Source organism: Alosa sapidissima, chromosome 3 (genome assembly GCF_018492685.1).
Source record: "Alosa sapidissima isolate fAloSap1 chromosome 3, fAloSap1.pri, whole genome shotgun sequence".
Lineage (NCBI taxonomy): Eukaryota > Metazoa > Chordata > Actinopteri > Clupeiformes > Clupeidae > Alosa > Alosa sapidissima.
The window spans coordinates 31,756,623-31,779,268 of NC_055959.1; the positions used below are offsets into that span (position 1 = coordinate 31,756,623).

Below are 22,646 nucleotides of genomic sequence, written 5' to 3' on the forward strand. Positions count from 1 at the left end.
TGTTTTCAAGTAGCAGGGAAATCAAGCCAAACCGTTGCAACTCTGCCATCAATCATTATGTTAAGCCCACCAAACGACTCTATACACGATTTCAATGCCCTGATTAAGTTTCGATTTCTGGAGCTTACAAGCCAACGGAGAGTTGCTAGACTAGCCCTGGCAGCAAATGTAATTTGCTGCCGCTAGGAGCGCGTCTAGATTTCTAGGCTATTACTCCTTAGCAAACCATAACGAAACAGTGCTTCACCACATCTGTGGATTAAGCCACACAGTCAACTTAATGTAAGTAAGATAAACGAGGATGCTAATTGTTCTCAGCATTGCCAGCATTGTGTATAATATGATTGTCACTTGGAGGAGACGTGTAGATAACTAACGTTAGCATAGTTAGCTAACCGCTGCTAACGTGCTAGCATCGTCACGTCAGGCTGTGCACAGTAGTGTAACATTTATTCACCATAAATTCTTAAAGTTGGCCCATGACATGGCCCAGTGACCTTGTAACATGCATGCAGCAAACCTAGATATAAATGTGATTTCAGCCCGACTTTCAAATTTTCTTTCAAGAAGACACATAAACCACAAAGACCCGTAACGAGGGATCTGGAATGTTGGTTACCTAGCAACCAAGACTCTTGTCTATTGAAAAGGGAACTATTTTTTGATGCGTAAGAACGATGTCGAAATTAACATTTTTAAACAATATTGGGGTGTTTTCAGATTATTTAGTTTGTGGTAGAATTGTTGTATAAAAGCAATATAGCACTCGTGATCGTGGGATTGGTCATAGATATTCCCACGGCTGTTGTTGCCTACGGCCGAACAACACCCGTGGGAATATCCATGACCAACCCCACTCTTACTCGTGCTATATTGCTTAATTAATTTCGCTGCTGTTTATATGCTCCTGGAAGTCATAAAACAGGCAGTTTGGGATCCTTTCCAATTAAAATCTGCTAACAGGTTTGTCAGGATTCACCAGTCAGTGAATTACCTTGCTCTTCTTCCGGTCGTCGTCGTCTTGTGTGGAGAAAGTCCATACAAGTTGATTACCGAATGTGGCACAATCAACGGACACAAGATAGATAGATAGATAGATAGATACTTTATTGATCCCCGACGGGAAATTCAGGGATCAATAAAGTATCAACAAAAGGAGGAGACCAATAGTGGCAATATATTGGTACCCTGGTCCTACCATACTCTCGTACATTTCATAATGTACAGAGAGTCTGGCCACTTTCCATTGCCAAGCGTTAACTTCCTTGAAGGCGAGTACTCTGTTGAAGTTTAAAACTATTGGATCTGCCCAGAACCACTCTGGATCTACCATAACCAATCGCTAATGTTTGATCGTGACGTATGTCATGCTCAAACTACCGCAAATCTTAATTCAGTGATCAAGATGCGGTCTTCTGATGAGTGTCTGTGTGTTGTGTCTAGCCATAAAAGCTAGGTCAAATTCAAGACTATTTTCCTCAGTGGTTCCCTGTTGGTGGAATGAGTTGCCCAGTGCTCTCCGTTCCTGTGATAGTTTTGGGTCTTTCAAGAGGGGTCTAAAGGCATATCTGTTCAACATGCTCTTAGTTTATTAAGCATTTCTTATGCGTTATGGTTTGTATATTATAGGTATTTTTTATTTTCATTAGGCCATTAATTTAATTGAATTTATTATTGCTATTCTCCTTAATATAATCTTACCAACGTTTTAAATTGTTCACTGGTAAATTTAACTTTGTATTGTTGTTATTTGTATGTTGCTTTGGATGCAGGGGAGTATTCTTGCGCTCAGATGATCTACAGTTTAGCCAGGTGCGTTTAAACCAAGAGTTGAAGAGAGAGAGAGGAGAAAGAAAAGACTTAAACAAAGTCTACAGAAAGGAGTTTTTCATTTAATTTTGGGAGCAAGAGCATAATGTTGCTTTGGACAAAAGTGTCTGCTAAATACCATAGCCATAACCATTACCATAAAATAATAAATGTAAATGTAATCACTAAAATGCCTCTGATAGATAGGAAGTAGACTTGAACAATGTTAGCTGTACTGTTTGCCAGTTAGCTTGCTAGGCTTCTTGCTAGTCTTTCTGAACAAATCCCAGTAAAGCACCTTGTATGTTAATTGCAATGCAATGATGCCTACTTGCACTGCCAGTAAATTCTCCAGAGAGGAGTTGTGCATCGCTAAGAGCATATGTAGAAGCAAGGTGCGAAAGCCCCAAGAGCACCAGTGTGCCAATATGAATCTATGACCCTATAGCAGTGTTTCTCAAAGTGTGGTCCGCAAGCTATCCCAAGTGGTCCGCGGGCAGACGTGGTAAAACATAATATAGATGAGTTGTTTGCAATATTGAACCAACTTGTATGTAAATCCAAACAGTTCTGCAACACTGCCTATGTAAGCTATGCCAATTTAAATCATATAAATCCTCTGACACAATAAGTAAGGTGCAAAGACAATTAGCAAGGTGGTTCAGTGAGTAGGCCTATTGTGTCTATTAGCTAGGTGGTCCGTGATGTTTTTTTTACTGGTTAAGTGGTCCTTGGTCTGAAAAAGTTTGAGAAACACTGCCCTATAGGAATACTTGGGCCTTCCATGAAGGGGTTTAGCTAACACAAGTACACATCTCTCTTTGTTTGAATTTGAGTATGCTATGTATCTTTGACCCTATAGGAACACTTAGTCCTTAATAATATTAAGAGACTTAACACAAGTGCACGTCTTTGTGTATTTTAATAACTTATGTCTGCAAGCACTTCTCTGTTTAATCCCCTTATGTAACCACCAATTAGCTCTCAGAAAACAACACAGAACCCTAAAGCCACCCAATCCTCTCTACGCGTCTGTGCTCATGGGATGAATTACAGGAGAAGTTAAGACTGACCCTCCCAGTAAGGCAAGAATAACAGGATACAAAACATTAAAATGTGTTGTACTGGTTTGGTTTTGTGTTGGTTAGTATTGGTTTTGAATAACTGACACCACCAAATTCCCATGTCATAATTTGCTTCTTACTGTAGTTGGGTTGGCTTGGACTAAATGCAGACATTATGTCATGTGTGTCACTTACATGTCACTTTGAGGATGACAGAGTTGATGGCTTTCTTCCCACCATGATGCTGTACAGAGCATGTGATTGGCTGTTGGTGGTCCGAGGCGTTGGCATTAAAGGACAAGCTGGAGGTCAGTTTATGTTGTCCCCCTGTCAGTGGCTCTGATTGGACGGTGACCCTGCCGTCACGGCTCCAGGTAATGGTGGGAGGGTGAGGGGGACAGGAATGAGACGCGGAACAGGAAACAGTCACAATTTCTCCAGACCTCACTTCCTTTATCACTCCAGATATTGATGGACGGTTGGGCTCATCTTCACAGGAAGGCAGACATTATAAGCACAACAAAAAACATTGACCACTAAAAGGAAATATGGTTTATGCACAGGCAAGCTATTTTAGCAGCCATCAAGTCTAGAGAAATATGATGCACTGGACTGTGGACTCCTAGCCACGTTGACACCAGACCGCATATTTCTATTGAGATTGAGAGTCTGGAAAGGCTCCACTGACTTATGACTTCCAGGGGCGTAACCAGCAGTGAAATTAAACTTAAATTGGTGCATTAAACTCATTTTAGAAGTGCAACAATCAAATCTTTCTTGTAAATGAAGGTATTAAATGCAGTTGTTTACTCAATTCCAAAGAAAATACACATCTGTATCTGTTTAACCCTGTCGCCATCGACCAGCCATTGTTTGTGTTGAATGCACTGCTCTATCGGTCATCATATAATGCCCGTCCCTAATGTTAGAGTTTTACTGCAAGTCTGGTTGTCCTACCAAAGTACCGATGTCACGCAATCCGGTAAAATATTCCCTGGTCACCACTTTCTGAGCTCATTCATCCCAAAAAACTATATTTTGAAAATGTGTTCAAACTATAACGCCAGGAAATTTGGTTACACTTTACTTGACAGTATCGACATAAGAGTGACATGACACTGTCATGAACAAGTCATAAATGTTTATGACATAACGCTTCTGTTATTAAGTGACATTCGGTTTTTGTCATAACAAGTTAGGATTAGGGTTAGGGCTAGGGTTCATGTATCATGACAGTGTCATATGTTCATGACAGTGTCATGTCACTCTTATGTCGATACTGTCAAGTAAAGTGTTACCGTAAATTTTGACAGCAACCAAGTCACTTTAATAATAAACTAGATTTTTGTAAAAGATATACACAGCAAAATAAAATTAATACAAATCCGTCAGAGCAAATGTTGTAAGCTCACATCTGACATCGGTCGCTACAATAACAGGAAGGTCTGCTACCCATCATTGACAAGAAAATGTGGAAGTGCATAGACTGACCAAGTTTGTCTGGGTTCTCCCAGGCTAATGGACCCCATAATTTCTATAAAACAACTGTTTTCAGGAGATCTTGAGTTAATTTTGTCATTATCTCGAGATAACAGAGGATTATTATTTCAAGATAATGACAAAAATAAGTTGAGATCTTGAGAAACGGGGTCTAACATAAATGTAAACTAAATGTCATCTTTAGGTTTCCATAAAATGCGGGAAAAAAACCTAAAACCACTGCATTGCAACATGGATGTTACAGATTACGTTACCTACCTTTGACTGAGATGGTAATTTTTTTTTCAGAATAGGAGTAGGAATTGTATCCTTCCATCATAATTCTAAACCAATACTGTCCTTGGTCATTCTTCTTAATGTCAGTTATCTGAAGTGAACAATTCTTTTCACGTAACTCCCCTACCAATGCGGTGCGCATCTGGTAACGAGCATCCACTGTTGAAGAATCTTGGTCATACACATAGACATCATTTGGAGCAAGGTACCAACGTCCTTTCCAGCTGCTGATGGATTCTCCTTGGTGTGGATAGTCATATCTACATGGGACTACAACACAGGAGCTCTTCAACCCCGTCACAGATTCAGGAATTTCTACCGTCCATGTCTTTTCTGCAGCCACCCCACGATCCGCTTGATAATATGAATTATCACAGAACATTATCAGATGTCATTATCACAGAACATTATCAGATGTCATTATCACAGAACATTATCAGATGTCATTATCACAGAACAATAGTGAAATGTCACATTGTAAAATATCCTGGAGTCAGGCCAAAAATTGAAACAATGGCCATTTATATTTGACATGACTATTCACATGTCATATGCAAAGAAAGATTCTATTTGTAATTGGACTGAATGTCCTGCAAACCTCAGCAATAGGAGTAGACTTAGTTATAATTTAGTTTTAACAGACCTTTGACAGACCAAAATAAGTGTTCTCCACAGTTTTAATCATAGATTTGACATTCAATTATTTACTGCCCAGCATAACTGAAATGTAATGAAAAGGGACTAATACCTTGGAGGTAAAGAATCAGGATGATGAGATTCAGCATTGTATACACTATCCACCAATCTACCTTTAACAACAAGAAAATATAGATTGTCTTGATACCCCCCGAATACACAATTCAGGTTCAACTAGATGATTTTTTTAGGATCACAGTTTTACCGCACATTGTCAAACACAACTGCAAAGTACTCCAACACATTTCCAAAGCACAGCGTCTTCGAATCTGAGAGGTATAACTCTATCAGTATTATGGAACATGGATAATATGAAAGGTACATGTACTTACTTTGCTTGAGTATGTTTTTGAAGTCTTTAATTGCACTTCTGTGAAAACTGAACTGAAAGCACACTAGCTTTGGGCTCTCACTTCCTGTCCTCACAGAGAATCTATTATTGGATTGTAAAGGGTATACCATGCATGACACCAGCCATCACCAAAACCATCAATGATGCTGCTTTGTTTATTATGACCGCCGCTAGCGAAGCTAGCGAAGCGGTCATATAGAGATTGTCAAAGTTTTTTTTTTTTTTTTTTTCCGTCATCTACTTCCTGAATTTTTGGTCAACGATACCCGGGACACCGAACCACCGGGGCACATGAAATTTGGTGGGTATGTAGCCCCACTAGACTTTTACGGAAAAATTTTGTTTCGTCCCCGGGGGCCACTCCCCCCCCCCCCCCCCCCCCCCGTGCTGGGCCCCCCGAACCGCAAAAAAAGCAGTTTTTCCTAAATAACTACCTGAACCGTGGCACTGAGGATGAAGAATCTTTTATGGTATGTTGGTCTCAAGGGCCCACATCAACCTGGCCCATACTCACTCATTTGTGATTTGCACCCCCCCAGTAAAAAATAAAAATGCAATATTATTCTGCTTTAATCGCCCCTATCTTCAGTTAAGATGTTCAGAACTGCACCAAATTTTATGTGTATGATTGACCTGGCATTCTCTGGGGGTATGCCAAGTTTCGTAGAATTTCATCCATGGGGGGGGTCTAAAAAAAATTAGGTTATGTGTACATTTAGTGACTGTACACTCATTGGCCTGTAGATGGCGGTGCACACATATACACATGCACACACACACAGGCACCCACATACTATCGGTATTAGAACGGCCGATACATAATTACAAATTCAGTAGGATTAAAAGAAAGCCAAATATTCATCATCATCATCATGGCTGCATTTCCAGTATTGGCGATAAGTAGTCGTTTGTCCACTAGATGGCGCATCGTTGCAGTGAGACGTAATTTTGTTGGAAGTTAAAAGTGGGTTGGAAAAACAACGGAGGCTTCCTACAGGACCGCAGAGAACGTCTAATAAGGATAGGACGATGTTCACATGAAATGTAATTCCCATTTGTTCTTGAAGCCGAAATAAATCTGAGGATGTTTATCGGACATGCTTGGTTTTTACTGCAGGTAGGCCTACGTTAATCTTATAATATCAATAAGGACCTAGGTAATGTTACCGTTAGCGTTGGTTGAGTGATGGAGGCCAATTTGATTGATTGCATTTGTAGAAAACTATAAATGCGGTTATACCAAGCAAATTGATAGCAGCACTGTAATTGTATCTTTCGACTGTCATTTGTTGCACGTGCTACAAAAATCATTCTGTGCAATGGAAGATTTACCAACGTTACACCGGTCTGATACAGTTTTGCGTGCGTGCAGGGTGTGAGAGGGGAATCGATGTGCTTTGATTCCAGCTTGGTAGTTGTAGTCTGTGAAATTAAAAAGCACGTGTGTGTGAAGTATCCAAACAATTACACCTTCATTTCATTATGGCTGCTTTAGCAACACACCTTAAGCTACTGTGTAGTGGGTCCCATTTAGAAGTGGCTACTTCATTCGCGCTTTCCTTGACTCATGGAGCTGCGTGAATTTTATTACAACTTCTCGCCACGATATGGCAGTTTAAGTCCGCTTGATACTGTAAGGCGTAAGCCATTGGTTTCCAAAGGAAATTTTATTTGTGTCGCCAGCATAGCCTATTGACAATTTATGTTGTAAATGCCTACCTTATAAGCCTACCTGTAGCTTAGGGAAGCTAACAGCTTTCTATTAGGATCTAGTTTGTTAGTTACAGTTTTGTCATAACTCCCTGATGCATTTTTGCATTTAGAATAGCCAGAGCGTGGATATCTCAATCGGAAAATTAAACAATATCGGGTGCCTATGGACTAGGCTGGGTGAACCCAGCCTGATCTGCCCGCTATTTATTTTTTGACTTCTTAAAAGATTGAGCTTGGTCTGGTGAAAGCCAGACTAGCCATGGACCTCAGTTACACAATGCAAGGGAACATGAATCAGCCTATATTTGCACGAACAATAACGGACAACAGCTCTTCAACTTTGGCTCGTTAAAATGTGTATGAACAGTCCAGCGACGCATTTCATCATGGCCCATTTGGACATGTCAGTTATTTGCACCACTGGTTAGATGTAAAACAGCATTTCGTTTCAGACTACTGTTACTTAATTTGTGCATTGACAATAAAGTATCACATGAACTAAAGATGACTAAAATCTTATGTAGAAGAAGAAACATTCACAAAAAATCCATCCATCCAAAAATTACCTTTGTTTTTGATAGCTGTTGAAAACGGCATGGAACTGACAGATGTTTTTGTTTATAAATAAATAAATAACATTATGCTGATACCTTTTGCTTTTCCCAAATACAATGTAGCCTACAGGTGTAAGTGACCTTTCATCAATCCAGTTGCAATGGATGAACTGTGATGAACTGCCCTACTTGTGATTGTTTAGAGATTTTAAAGGTTTTATAACAATGCTACTGTCACAGTCACACCAGGTTCGGTTCCAGCCACACCCACTGCTCACTCTCCTGAAGCTCCCCTCACTCGTTCACACTCCCCAGTTTACTAATGACCTGCACCTGTTCCCAATCAGCCTCACTCCCTACTTAAACCCCAGTCTCCCCTCAGTCTTTGTCTGGCCTCGTCAGTGATGACACCAAGGTGCTATCCACCAGCCTGACTCACAAGGAATACGCCTCCTGGATTCCCCTCGCCTGTTCCTGCGTCCTCCTGGTCCGACCCCCCGAGTCACCTCCGGATTTGGATCTACTGTAGTTAAGTCGATCTTCTGTGTTTTGGGACTTCTTCCCTTAAGTTTGCTGATCCTCTGTGTTTTGGACCCTCCTTGGCCTACTGTTTCCAGTGGAACTTCTGTTTGATCCCGACCTGGGTTTGACAACCCATTTCCTGGTTTTCCTTTGTAAATAAACTATCTTGTTTGAACTCTACCTCCCTGTCCTGAGTCTGTGGGCCGTGACGGCTACATCTTCTTTTCTACAATCTATTCACCTTTTCAGCACCAGTAGGCTACTTTCTGTGCAGCCGCACACACACACTCAGGCATGCCAAACAAGCATACACAAAAGTTTCAAGAGTGGGGGATGGAGTAAAAGATGGAGACAAATTGAAGTGTGATTTATTTTCGCGGAACGGATGTACAGGACTGAGCGGCGGTCATATTTTGTACCGCTATGCGGTACATCTAGTTAATATACTGTATGTATACTGTGGGGAATGTCATGCTATACAATTAGCCAATCAAAACAATATCTGTTTTCATTCCACTGATTTGGGTGTGATTTGACTTTGACCTTGATGTGCATCTCTCATTGTTTCATAATAATTTCAATGGAACTGCAATTGCATGGCTTTAGTTGATTTGATTTATTTGATTATAATTTGGTTTATCTTTACCTGATCAAAATAACACAACTGTACTATTAGATAACATGGCCTATTAAGATACAGAGTCCCACTTATAATTCAGGTGGAATACAGGATAACTGTAAAAATCCTAAATGTATACATTTAAAAATCAGTATTTTTCCAAACACTGCCGAGAAAACTATAAAAAGGAAATAAAAGAGGCAGAGGTCATGCCTTGCCCTGTTTATATCAGTTTTTAACCATAGACTAAATAAAAGGGGAAGTTGACTCAGTTTACCTGAAGATTTGTAGGCTACAGTTGCTAGAACAGGTGGCAGATGTGCTGTGGGTTTTTGAAGGGGATCCACTGACCTCGGAGGAGAAAAATCCCTTTTGAGCACAACACAAATATGTTCAGTGCAGTGCAGTGGACCTTTCATCCTCAAAATGAAAAGCACTGTCATCAGTTTTAGTTGCTTCTATACTGGCCATGGTCCTCCATCTCTTTCTGCCCTTCTCACAAAAAAAGTCTGGACAATAAAGCAAAAGAAAAAGATGCCTGTCTCCTGAGAGAGATGGGCTCTCCTGGGGACTGTGTGGCTGACACAGGTAGAGGCCTGTCAAGTTAGCATGACTGAAATTTGTGAGATCAGTGATTTGAAGTCCATTGAAATCTATAAGCTACCCCACCTCCTAGACCAGGGGTCGGCAACCCATGCGGCTCTTTGATCCCTCTGATGCAGCTCAGCTTTTAAAAATAATAATGAGTGCCTATTTAATTAAAATGTATTTTATTTTAGTTCGTAGGTCTATCTGAGTAATTTATATAACTTCCCACCTCACTTGACTCCGTAACCGTAGCCTGCACAATATTGTTACATTCGCGGTTCGTTGCCATGTCAATATCAAACAAAATCACCGATTTCCCTCCATTTCAGTTAACGAGAACACTTGTCTTTAATTGTTATTGTTGATGTGTGCGCTTGCTGTAGGCTAGATAAGGAAAATGTCAAAAAGGAAGCGACCACAGCTTGCAAGCACGAACAAAAGCGGGCGAAATGAACTGCCCGTTTTATAGGCTATGGCACACTGCAACGAGTTAGTATTGTTGTGTTAACCCTATTCCACTTGCATGTGAGAAATCTTTCTCACATATAAAAACAAATATAAAAACAAACCTGCGCTCACGTTTAAGGGCAATTCCGCGCAAAACTGTCACATCCATAACGCCAACACAATGCCATGGTAGGCTATTTAGTTGGCGTTATGGATATATGACAGTTTTGCGTGGAGTTGCCCTTAAATGATGACAGCCTCAATTCTTGCATGAAACTTCACCTCACTGAATATGAGCCAGCCAGACTCCAAGGCCATCACCAAATCTAATCAATGGTAGGCCTCATGTTCAATTTCGCCAATGACATATCAATGAAAATTGAGTGTTGTGTTGTGAACTATGATGTTACTTTGCATACCAAAAGAACACTGGGAAAATAGGGGGTGGTGTTTCCTCTGTTGAATGAAAGTAACTGTACTATGTGGCTCTTCTGAGATTAAAAAATAAATACATTTGGTAAAAGTGGCTCTCCAGGCAAAAAAGGTTGCTGACCCCTGAAAAACACTTATTTGCTCTGCACAGTGCTACAAATGCAGTGTGAACAAGCCAGTCTCACATTTACACTGTAGGTTTACTTGAATAGTCTGCCCACAGAGAATACGTTTACTTGAATAGTCTGCCCACAGAGACTTGAAAGAGTATCTGCTAAGTTTCAAGTTCAGCATGTAAAATTGTTCTGAAAGCATACATTACTATCCACACTGTTAAGTTTACCAGACAGTGAACTTTTTTTTTTATATCAGTGAAATAGAATAAATGACAATTGAATGCAAGTGTATCAAAATAAAACAGCCCATATAGTGTATTGTGGTAGTGGCATTAAATTAATGCGCATGTCCAGTTTCTTTCTACTTTTCTTAGAGCACATCTTTGCAAAGTGTCACATTTCAGCAGGCCGCTTTCATTTCCCGTTGGATAATGTTGTCACTCACTGCAGGCCTGGCACGTGCACTCACTGCAACACTTCCCGTTTTATAGGCTATGGCACACTGCAACGAGTTAGTATTGTTGTGTTAACCCTATTCCACTTGCATGTGAGAAATCTTTCTCACATATAAAAACAAATATAAAAACAAACCTGCGCTCACGTTTAAGGGCAATTCCGCGCAAAACTGTCACATCCATAACGCCAACACAATGCCATGGTAGGCTATTTAGTTGGCGTTATGGATATATGACAGTTTTGCGTGGAGTTGCCCTTAAATGATGACAGCCTCAATTCTTGCATGAAACTTCACCTCACTGAATATGAGCCAGCCAGACTCCAAGGCCATCACCAAATCTAATCAATGGTAGGCCTCATGTTCAATTTCGCCAATGACATATCAATGAAAATTGAGTGTTGTGTTGTGAACTATGATGTTACTTTGCATACCAAAAGAACACTGGGAAAATAGGGGGTGGTGTTTCCTCTGTTGAATGAAAGTAACTGTACTATGTGGCTCTTCTGAGATTAAAAAATAAATACATTTGGTAAAAGTGGCTCTCCAGGCAAAAAAGGTTGCTGACCCCTGAAAAACACTTATTTGCTCTGCACAGTGCTACAAATGCAGTGTGAACAAGCCAGTCTCACATTTACACTGTAGGTTTACTTGAATAGTCTGCCCACAGAGAATACGTTTACTTGAATAGTCTGCCCACAGAGACTTGAAAGAGTATCTGCTAAGTTTCAAGTTCAGCATGTAAAATTGTTCTGAAAGCATACATTACTATCCACACTGTTAAGTTTACCAGACAGTGAACTTTTTTTTTTATATCAGTGAAATAGAATAAATGACAATTGAATGCAAGTGTATCAAAATAAAACAGCCCATATAGTGTATTGTGGTAGTGGCATTAAATTAATGCGCATGTCCAGTTTCTTTCTACTTTTCTTAGAGCACATCTTTGCAAAGTGTCACATTTCAGCAGGCCGCTTTCATTTCCCGTTGGATAATGTTGTCACTCACTGCAGGCCTGGCACGTGCACTCACTGCAACACTTCCCAGGTTGCTCAAGGTAGCAATATGTCCTCCCGTGAATGACAAGCGGCTGGAGGCCACTGCCTCCAGGCTATAAATAATAGCTCTGCCTCCAAGTTCAACTCAGCCCCACACAGAAGATGCATGCTCCTATGTCTTCAACTGTCTTGGATACAATGCATAGAAGGAGCTCAGCTTAGCTTAGTATACAAAGTCTTATACATTGGCTATGTGAACATGATTTTTCAGTGGAACATCAGCAGCATTTGTGATTTTCTTTTTCAAGTGATGTCATTTAAACATGGGAAGTGTTTTTCATTTAGTGATTTTCTTATTTTATGTTAGAGATCATTTGATTCAATGTCTTGTGGTCATTAGTAATGTATATCAAATCTGTTAACTACCAGCCCCATTTTGAGTTTTTTACCCGACATCACTGGAGGGCACTGCCCCCACATACTTAGGAGGGCACTGCCCCCACATACTTTGGCCCATCATCAAATGCTTGACCTCTTTTGAAAGTTGAGTAGAATTCTCAGAAACAGTCAGAGTGATTGTGTGATGTACTGGCAAAGAGTAAGAGCCAGTAACATACATCTTTCAGCCGGTAACATACATCTCTGGAACTGCCCACATTAGGGCCCTCTAGGTTACTTAAGTGGCCTTGAAACACAATTGAGGCTCGAGTTATTGTCAATCATTTGATCAATCAATTTGGGGCAGCTGTGGCCTACTGGTTAGCGCTTCGGACTTGTAACTGGAGGGTTGCCGGTTCGAACCCCGACCGGTAGGCCACGGCTGAAGTGCCTTGAGCAAGGCACCTAACCCCTCACTGCTCCCTGAGCGCCACTGTTGTAGCAGGCAGCTCACTGCGCCGGGATTCGTGTGTGCTTCACCTCACTGTGTGTGCAGTGTGTTTTACTAATGGGATAAATGCAGAGACCAAATTTCCCTCACGGGATCAAAAGAGTATATATACTTATACTAATGAATTGCCCAGTGCTCTCCCTTCCTGTGGTAGTTTTGGGTCGTTTAAGAGGGGTCTAAAGACATTCTTATTCAACATATACTTAGTTGTTTAAGCGCATTATTCCAGATTTGACAAACTCCTCATCCTTGTCAACATTTCTTACAACTGGGAAACAAACAAACAAACAAACATGGATACCATTACCAAGCCCAGCCAATCCACACGTTTCACTTCAGGACTGCAAAGTGCGAACGGGATTAGCAGTTGAACCCACGTATCAACCACCTTCCTACAAATCTATGGACTCTCTCTTTAAAGGAATCATCCTAGCCCATTGGTTTTCCATCAATCCCATCCTCAGAATGACCCTTTCTGTAGGATCCTCCACTAACTCTCTGCCTGTACTCATGATGCAGCTTACTTATCTGTCCTTGAAGGCCGCCTCGCAGCGCTTCATTTTCATTCCGAGGCTGTTCCACGGTAGACAAACTATTTTATTAACTGTCACTACCTGATTTTCATGTTTTTCATTCGGAGTAGACACAGACATACAAGGCCACCTGGAGCTGCAAGACCATGTGACTAAGTATTCTCATGTGTGTTTGTGGGCGCCCGCCACAGATGCTTACAAGCAAAGCTAGAACAGTGGGGGCTCAGTCTTAGATAAACGAATATAAGAACTCAACACACAATTTGTAATACATCCAATCCAATACTCCTCTTTGTGCCATGTATGTAAGTATTTAGAAAATATGAAGAGGTAATTGATAGCAAAGGTCTATTGAAGCATTTCTTCCAGGTCTTTCAGGAGGTTTTGAGAGTCGTGACTTCTAAAAAAACAGCAAACCCCCTCCCAAAATGTTAAAGAAACATGTCCACATAGATATGTTCAGTGTATCTACAGTGCAAATCATTATAATTAGCCACTTCTTACTGTATCTCTCTTCGCTCTGCAGAGTGTGACTGACCATATTGTACATTTTTACCACCATGTCAGTGTGGAGTCATGTCCGACACAAAATCAAATCAATGCATCCAGGGAAGATTATATTGACATTACAATGTTCCCAGTCTTCAGGCAAAATGAGACACTTCTGTATCTCCAGCAGTGAAGAGTTCTGGAAGACGGTGAACTCTGCATGGTGTTGAGAGAAGTCAAGTGATTGGACAGCACATGCAGTTAGCTATAAAGCCACCCCCTCCTCCTCACTCAGAAGGCTAGCTGTGCAAACAGCAGGGAGCACCATTGCCACTACACCTACAGGGACAGACTGTACCTGGAGGAGATCAAAATGCCCTTCTTCAGAGTCAGCACACAGATGTAAAATACAAAAAAAAAAAAAAAAAATTGTGTGTCCACATTGTATTTTTGTGTGTTGGTCTGTGATGTAGGCTAAGGGATGGCTATAATGGTTTATGACTATCAAGCGGCTTTTGCATTCTCCTTGCATCCTCCACACATCAACGCCTCCGGCGTTTGCCTATGTCTACACACCGCAAACCACTGCTGGCCCTTGGCGATTTGATATATGGCGTGAAGAGAAATATGCTCATTCTGTATCTACATCTAGCTATCAGATATCTACTCTCGAAAAAATAAATGTATGGTGTCATCGTATACTGCATATGGAAATGCTTTACAGTCCATGCTTCATATGTACTAAGTCCGCCACACATAGCTGTATTTCAGTGGCAGGCTCTGCTCAAGGACACATGGACAGCCAGTCCAGTAAGGGTTGGAATTGAGCTGGGATTCCAATTCCCATCTGTCTGCTCTGCTTCCTGCTTTGCTGTGTATCTAAACCTGCTGGAGCTGTTCAAGAATAAGAGTTCTTATATTCTTATATTCTCCTATATTCCAAAGGATGTAGGCCTGCAGAACACAGTATAATGTACATGAACTGAACTGGCTGGAAAGCCCAGGGTGATGCTGGTGGTTGTGGTGGTGGTGGTGGTGGTGGGGGGGGGGGAGTTGTGGCAGTAAGACTGTTGAGTCATCAGATTGAACAGCTACTGAGAGTGTCTCTGAGGATTTTTCTTTCTGAGATCCTTAGTCTGATGTTGGGCAAAACTGAATATATGAATATTTGAACCAGTTACCCCTCTCCCCCTCACAGCCTCTTAGAAAATGAGCCTGTACGCCTCCAGTACAGAGGAGCGTTTCTAGTGCCTTGTATGGAAGACAGCACTAGCTCTTATTTTGTTTAACTTCATACTCTTTTGTTTTACTGTGTAATAGAACTTGACCCAATTTTATGTTTCAGTTCCTTTAATTGGCACTAGAACGTGACTCAATTAGTTGTGCTTTTGTGTTACACTTTCTAACTTGCACACTCTGGTGGGAGTTTGATTGTTTGCATGATATTGCTGACAAGATCACACAGCATGAGGTTTGTGCATACAGTAATTAGCTGATAGCCTTCTAGTAAAAACAAGATGTAACGTGTTAATCATGGGTCACAATCAGGACACAGCTACCAACCCCTTGTCCTTCCCTTTATCTATTCTGAGCCAGATATGTAGCCTACTGAGCCAGAGCGGGAAATGGAAATTGATGTGTGATACAGTATAGAGCAGCTATAGGTTGAATCAAATCTACTTCTGTTGACATTCAAACAACCCCCCTCCTGTGCAACTGGCTGGAATGGCTGGAAAAGTTTGTTATGTTTCATGGTTCAGGCTGCACCAGGCTGTTTTTTGGGCTGTCTACAGAGACCGCATTTTTTTACAGTGTATTCAGGGGACAGGCAGCTAGCGGATTGTGAGGAGATATTTGCTGTATGTGACAAAAAATGTATTTACTTAGAAACCACGTAACATCACTTAGAGCACCTTCATCTAAACTCCATCTCCAATGTATCATACAGTCAACAATAGGGACTGCCTGTTCCAGAAACCCTTCTCTATTTTGCAGTAGTGTTATATATAGAGAAAAACAGATTTTTTAAGCTTCAAGTGTGTGACAAAGTTGCAAAAAACTGTTTAAGTTTACATTGACTAGCCATAAATGTAATCAGTCACTGTGGGCAAACCATTGGTTTCATCTAGTCACATCTTGTTAGGTTATCTGGCGGTGAAGTCATCGACCATACTTCCTCTATCTACACCAGGAAGAGTGAGAAGCGTTTACGGTAGTAGACAGAGGAAGTGAGAAGAGTTTACAGACATTCTTAGAAACATTCTTCCGTGCTGCAAAAGATATTTTGGTCTGTATCAGCATAAAACCCATAAATGTATCATGTACAGAAAGCACAGAAGCCAAACTGCACTATTATGATCAAATAAGATATGCATGGCAGCAAGCTGAGCCCTCACTGGAGCGCACCCATGGTTGTACCAAATCTCCTCCACTCTTCTACCACTCCTCTTTCCAGGAACCTGGGGGGGTTGGTTTATGTTATTCCTCCTCAACACTATATCACCACCCAAACTGATTGGACCGGTCTGAATACAAACAAATGAAGGCTATTTATTAATTAATTAATTAGGAGCTTAAAGTTATACACAAGTAGTAGTTAATTCTAGTAATATGGCCAGTCCTTATATTCTGTTGTGGTGCTAAGTGGACGAGAGTTGCAGATAACCCTTATTGGATAGGGTCGCCAGTCCATTGCAGATGGACCCCCCCAGCCAAACCCACGTCCAGCCGGAGCGCCTTGGCCTGATCCTTTAGGCCGCTGCGTTACTAGTCTGCCCAAAGTTACACACAGTGAGGATAATGTTTCTCTCATATGTGATATGCATGTCACAAGCACAGCTGATCTGACTATAAGGATGGTATATTTTGTTTCTATTACTTTACAGCACCTTAGGAAGCACCATTAGCTATGTTTACCTGCTTACATGGTTAGCATAGCGTATTGAGTTTGACACTCTGTACAATCAAAGTAAACGGAATTACTCCCTGCAAGATTTTCTACACACTACACATTCATATCAAATCAAGAGGAAATGCTCCCTGTTCAGGTGATGGGTACACATAGTACTGAGTGCTATAATATGGGGATAGTGTAGCCAAAAAAGCTTTCTTTTATTACAGTGCATGAAAATGCACTGTTCTGTTATCCGAAGTCTTCTTCTTCTTCTTCTTCTTCTTCTTCTTATTCTTCCCACCAAATTTCTGAGTTGTTTATATGTTTATATTTTCATGCACTGGTAATTTCCTCGAAATTACATTTTCTAGTTATTCTTCCCACCAAATTTCAAGGATACAAGGATACAAGGAAGTTTATTGTCACATGCATATAGTTACTGGAAGTAAGAAATGCAGTGAAATTATGTCTGGTGTCAGCCTATTTGTGCATTAATGGGGGGGGGGGGGGGGGTAAAAAGTGCAGTAGAAGAGGGGTTTAGTAGATTAAGTGGCAAGGGGGGGGAGGATTGGGATTGGGTGGGGGGCACCAACAAGGAGCACCTTTCAAGGAGCAACAAGCGGCCTTTCTGCGTCTAATTCAGCTTTAACCGTTTAACATAGAAACTTCGTTCAAACTTTTTAACATAGGTCTTGAAAAGGACATGTGGGGAATGTATTTTTCAACTTTCTGTCTATCAACATCCATTACACTGGACACTACATTCAACTTTTAAACTATATACTCTGTCTCAGGCTTTAAGCATACAATCTGGCTCTCTTAAGACTACTATTTCCTCTGCCCACAACTGTTTCAAAATAAATGTCCTCACTACAATAATTCACTATTAAATAATTTAACTATTTAAACTACTCAACTATTTAACTGTTCAGTCATTCCAACTGTCAGTTGATATCAACTATGACTCCTGCCAACTGTTTCCAAATAAAAGTTTGTTTGGCATTTTATGTTAATATACAGTATGTTTATATTTTCATGCACTGGTAATTTCCTCGAAATTACATTTTCTAGTTTATGTTTTTATTTGTTTGTTTGTTTGTTTACCTTATTTCCCCCTGAAAATACTAGGCAGCTAGCCTGCTCAAAAGTCTTCTCATGTTACCTCAGCCAGGTTTAAAGGTCCTGGACAGTGAATGGGAATGACAAATAGAATAACATTTAAATCTAACTGACAAAATGGGCCTTGACAGTAGCCAGGCCTATACTCAACAGAACACCAAGCTCTACTTTATTTACAGTAAGACAATATCAATCAATCCAGCAAGCAAGCAAAAAATACATTTTAAAACAAATAATAGTGTCTTTTTGTACGAAACTGCAATATAATGTGCTTAAAACAAGAATATAGCAAAACACAAAACATGTCACACACACACACACACACACACACACACACACACACATACACATGTATGTATGTACAGTATGTATGTATGGATGTATGTAATAAAGTAATATTGTAACAGACCTGGGCTAAAGTGAAAGCTAAGCTAAGTAGGAACTTACAATAGGCTATGCCAATTGTAACCATGGCCACCACCACCAGGGTGTTGCACTAATTAATACACCTGGAGTTGGCCCAAATTACTCTGAGAATTCTTTCCAGTAGGTTCATTTCAAATGCAACTTTATTTTGCTCTGTAGCCCAATTTGGGGCGCTGTAACCCTGATAACACTGCCTATGTGCATGCATCCATGAGAAAAATGCAAAAGAATATAACAGAGGGAGACAAATCGAACAGAGGGTGTGGGCATATTTTGTCAGGCCTACAGTACATCACGTACCTGTCAGTAAAGGAATATGGGGTGTTGGACATAGCTTCACAGAGAATTATTAATTGGTAAATCTAGGGCCTCAGGGTATTGAGGAATTACAGGCATACTTTTGATTTTCTGTAAACAAGTCCTTTTTTTATTTTAAAAGGAAAATAAAAAAGAAAATTAACATTCTAGTGAGGACAGCTACTGAATGCTTGTCTGAGTGGCAAGATAGTTGATTTTAGCTGTTTAGTTTTTTTGTTTGTTTGTTTGTTTTTTCAGTTAAAGCTATCATGAAAATGAGCTTGCTGGCTGAGCAATTTTTAATTTAGCTGACTTTATTACTGCCATTATTTTTAAAGTGTGTAACAACTGAAAGTGCCTACCTACATTCCCCATCTTCTTGTCCTTCTTCCCTCTTGAGCAAGGAAAGCAAAGAAAGAACAGAAGCTGTTCCACCGCAGACCACAAGCCTACAGGAGGTCAAATAGACCACAAGCCATTGTCTGATGACATGCAGTGGTGAGGGACATCATGTGGTCTTAAACACGCTTGCATGCTTTGAGGAGTACAGACCACAAAGATGATCATAGTTTTGTTTAAATATATTTCAATGCATATTTAAAGCACCTATTTGAGTGGCCAGTTTGGAAAAATCGTAACCTTGAGTAGCTTCTACCTTATTAGCATCATGCATTCAGTCGTCTCTCTATGACAGAGGTTGTGGTCAGCAGTTGACCCTCCATTTGTCCCTGTGGCTCCTCCTGAAAACGATCTTGTCATCCCGTCAGACAGGTAGTCCAGCCCATCTGGAGGACTGCCCGGTGATCAAACAGGACAGCTGGGATATGAAAAACCACCAACATCTGTCATGGTAGGTGCTGCAGTGCATTTTTCAAGCGATCCTTCATTGGGTCAAAAAGGGGGATGCAGAAAGGGAATGAGGACGAATCTGAGGGCGACCTAAAGGTTATTAAGTGCAGTGACATATATAACGGCATGACGGCTAAACAGGAAGTAAATACCTGAACAACAGGGGAAGACTGAGCCTTATGGGGAGGAAAGAGAGAGTGATGTCTGAGCGTGCTAGAGGGAGTGAATGTGAGGCAAATGAATGAAGTGAACAGACTGAGCATTTCACTAGCAGCAGTAATATTACCAGCGTAATGACACATGGTGGCACTGTGACAGCACTGATGAATGAGAGATTGGGGTGACTGCCAAGTCGTGGGTGAGGGGAGTGTTGTCTCCACTGCTCCTTAAATACAGAGCTACCTATGAGCTGGGCTGTTTCTGAAGGTTCACAGCGCCAACCCACCCCAACCATTCTGAGCATGAACATGCGGTAACAATAATATCATGTAAGGACCTTTGTGTACAGGAACATAATGTTAGTGTCTAAGTGCTTTGGTAAGTGGACTGTTGGTGTCCCCATAAATAGGTTGAATTGTGTGCTATGTTTAACATTATGTTTTGTGTTTGAAATTATCAGCATTGGTAACATATTACATTTAATTGTTTTTCGGTTGTGTTTATTGAAAGATGTCTTTATGCTGATTTATTTTAAGTAGAGCTTAAGGGCATACCACTGTACCGCACCACTAACAATTCACCCAAAAACATGTAAGTCTGTAAAATACCACAAAGCACTCCTCTTTCCTCTTTTCTCTTCAGTTTCTCCTGTTTCTCATGTCTCTCTGAGTCAGACACATATGTAATTACATGAGTCTACCTACTTAGCAGTCCTTTTCATATGAGATCAGCCAACATGCCAACGTGAGAAGATATGACTCGCATGTTTGAGGCCCCCAAGGGAGTCAAACAAATTACTTAAATGTCGGCAGTATACTGATCAGCCAGCGGAATTACAGGAACACATGTAGCACATTAATTGGTTTCTTGCAATAATAAGAATTGTGCAGATTGCTCTGTGCGTCATTCAAATCTGTTAGAATTAAGTGCACAGCAAACTATGTTCAATTTGGCATATTCCCTTATCAGTAATGGATGTTTGGAGGCACAGAAAATTGCATCCGTGCGCACCTCATAAAAATGAGGACACTTCATTTCTTAGCATTAGGTGAGGTGTTCCTGCACTTTTGCAGCAGCCTTGCAAACACAAACTGATTTCAACAGAGCAAATTGCATTACTATGGCAACCTCTTAAAGTAGAAGGCTTACCTTTCTGAACACACACACACGGATCTCTCAACAGGACAATTTCACGGCTGTTTTACTCTTTTTTTAACCATCATTCATGCTAATGGTCTCAACCAATGGCCCATAAAAAACTTTATTACTTAGAAGAAATAAAATATTAATTGGGACACTTAAACTATAGGAATATTTCCTGTCTCTTTCCTCTGTGTAGATTCTGAGGTTGTTGTGTAGCTATGTAGCGTGAAAATATCTGTTTGTAAGCACGCTTGAATTTAATAAATGTATAAGTACATATACTCTTTTGATCCCGTGAGGGAAATTGTCCAAAAGTCATCACCAAATTGGATAAAAGGAAATTACTTTCAATAAGTAACATAAAACAGAAAATAATGTATCCAAAGCTGTGTGACATTCTTTTTAACTTATAGCTTTGAAATAATTTAGGATAATGTGCCGTGACACATGTGAGTTTAATTGATGTCACGTCTAATAACCTTAATAGCACAAGCTGGCTTTGCTGTAACATTTCAGGATGAATGGTTTTAATGGTGTTATTGTTTTTGCTTATCGGAAAAAAATGGTTCAATTAAGACTTAGGTTGTTGGAAGCTTTAGTCATTTATTAGGCTGGTATTAAACCTGTATTTATGTTTCACGATTTATGATTTTCCATTAGTCATTAACTGAAAGGTATGTGGTGAGATCATTCTAAACTACAAGTACACATCCAAGTGAAGCTGGTTAACAGATAACTGACCAATGAACTGAGTCGAACAATACAGCTTCATCTGCCCCCAAATACCCTACACATGCACCTGCCCCCGACTACCCCACACAACCACCTGCCCCACTACACATTACACATGCAAGCACACAAAGAACTGTTAAATAAATGGTATATGTGTTGATTAGGTTGATCACAGTGGAAGGTATTTAATGGAATCTTACAATTAGTTGCATGTTGTTTTGGACAAAAGTGTCTGCTAAGAAACAAAATTATAAACATAAACAATTGTTGTGGACAATGAAATCAATATATGAAATTCAGGTAGGGAAAGCCCAATACATGGTAAAATTACACTAACTTATGATTCTGATGCCATCCTACCAACATCCAAGATGTTTGTAGGGACGGTATCCAGTATGTTGCTAGAATGGTATCAGAACCTTAAGTTGATGAAATTTCACCAGAGAGGGTTGAATTGGAGCAGAAATCAAGGATTTCTGTTTGATTTCACCATGTGATGGGTTTCCCAGATCCCATCACATTTCCCATAATTCCATACCACAGTCGGTAATCCTTAATTTTTGGGAACATACATTATCCATTAACACATATCTAATATGTGCCTGCATTAGTGCCCAATAAAGTCTGCATTAGGCATCATTAATAATTTATTAGGCCTTTATTCCCCAATTCCTTACTGATTGTACTGGTAATGTGGCCTGGAAATCCAGACCCTGGAAATCTAGAAAGATTAAGGGTCTGGCCACGAATAATGAAACTGGCCCAACTCGAGGGGCGGCACCAAGCATGCATTTGAAAATCTCACTGCACGCAATTGGATAAAACTACGACCAATGTTTACTGACTGATTCGTTGCAGCGCTGTCGTCATCTGTTTAGCTTGCCTCTGCAATGTGATTGGTTCCTCACAATGCAAGTGGTAAAAGTAACGTGTATCATTACTCATTGCCAGAGAATTCAAATTGTGCTCTCGCGAGG

At 40.5% G+C, this 22,646-nt stretch overlaps 1 protein-coding gene across 3 annotated transcripts in view; it reads right to left on the bottom strand.

The window, feature by feature from the left end:
- Window positions 1-7,985, bottom strand: part of LOC121704808 (sialic acid-binding Ig-like lectin 13) — a 16,079-nt gene extending 8,094 nt beyond the window's left edge. The window contains exons 1-4 of one of the 3 annotated variants that reach the window (XM_042085312.1): window positions 7,977-7,985; window positions 5,398-5,458; window positions 4,632-5,003; window positions 3,069-3,362 (exon numbers count right to left, since the gene is read on the bottom strand). In XM_042085312.1, the coding sequence (XP_041941246.1) occupies window positions 3,069-3,362; window positions 4,632-5,003; window positions 5,398-5,434 (703 nt within the window). In that variant the 5' untranslated portion in view covers window positions 5,435-5,458; window positions 7,977-7,985. Of the gene's footprint in view, window positions 1-3,068; window positions 3,363-4,631; window positions 5,004-5,397; window positions 5,459-5,677; window positions 5,767-7,976 lie in introns of those variants that run through there. The other 2 variants (XM_042085313.1, XM_042085311.1) reach the window with 2 other exon arrangements.
- Between the last annotated feature and the right edge of the window lie 14,661 nt (window positions 7,986-22,646).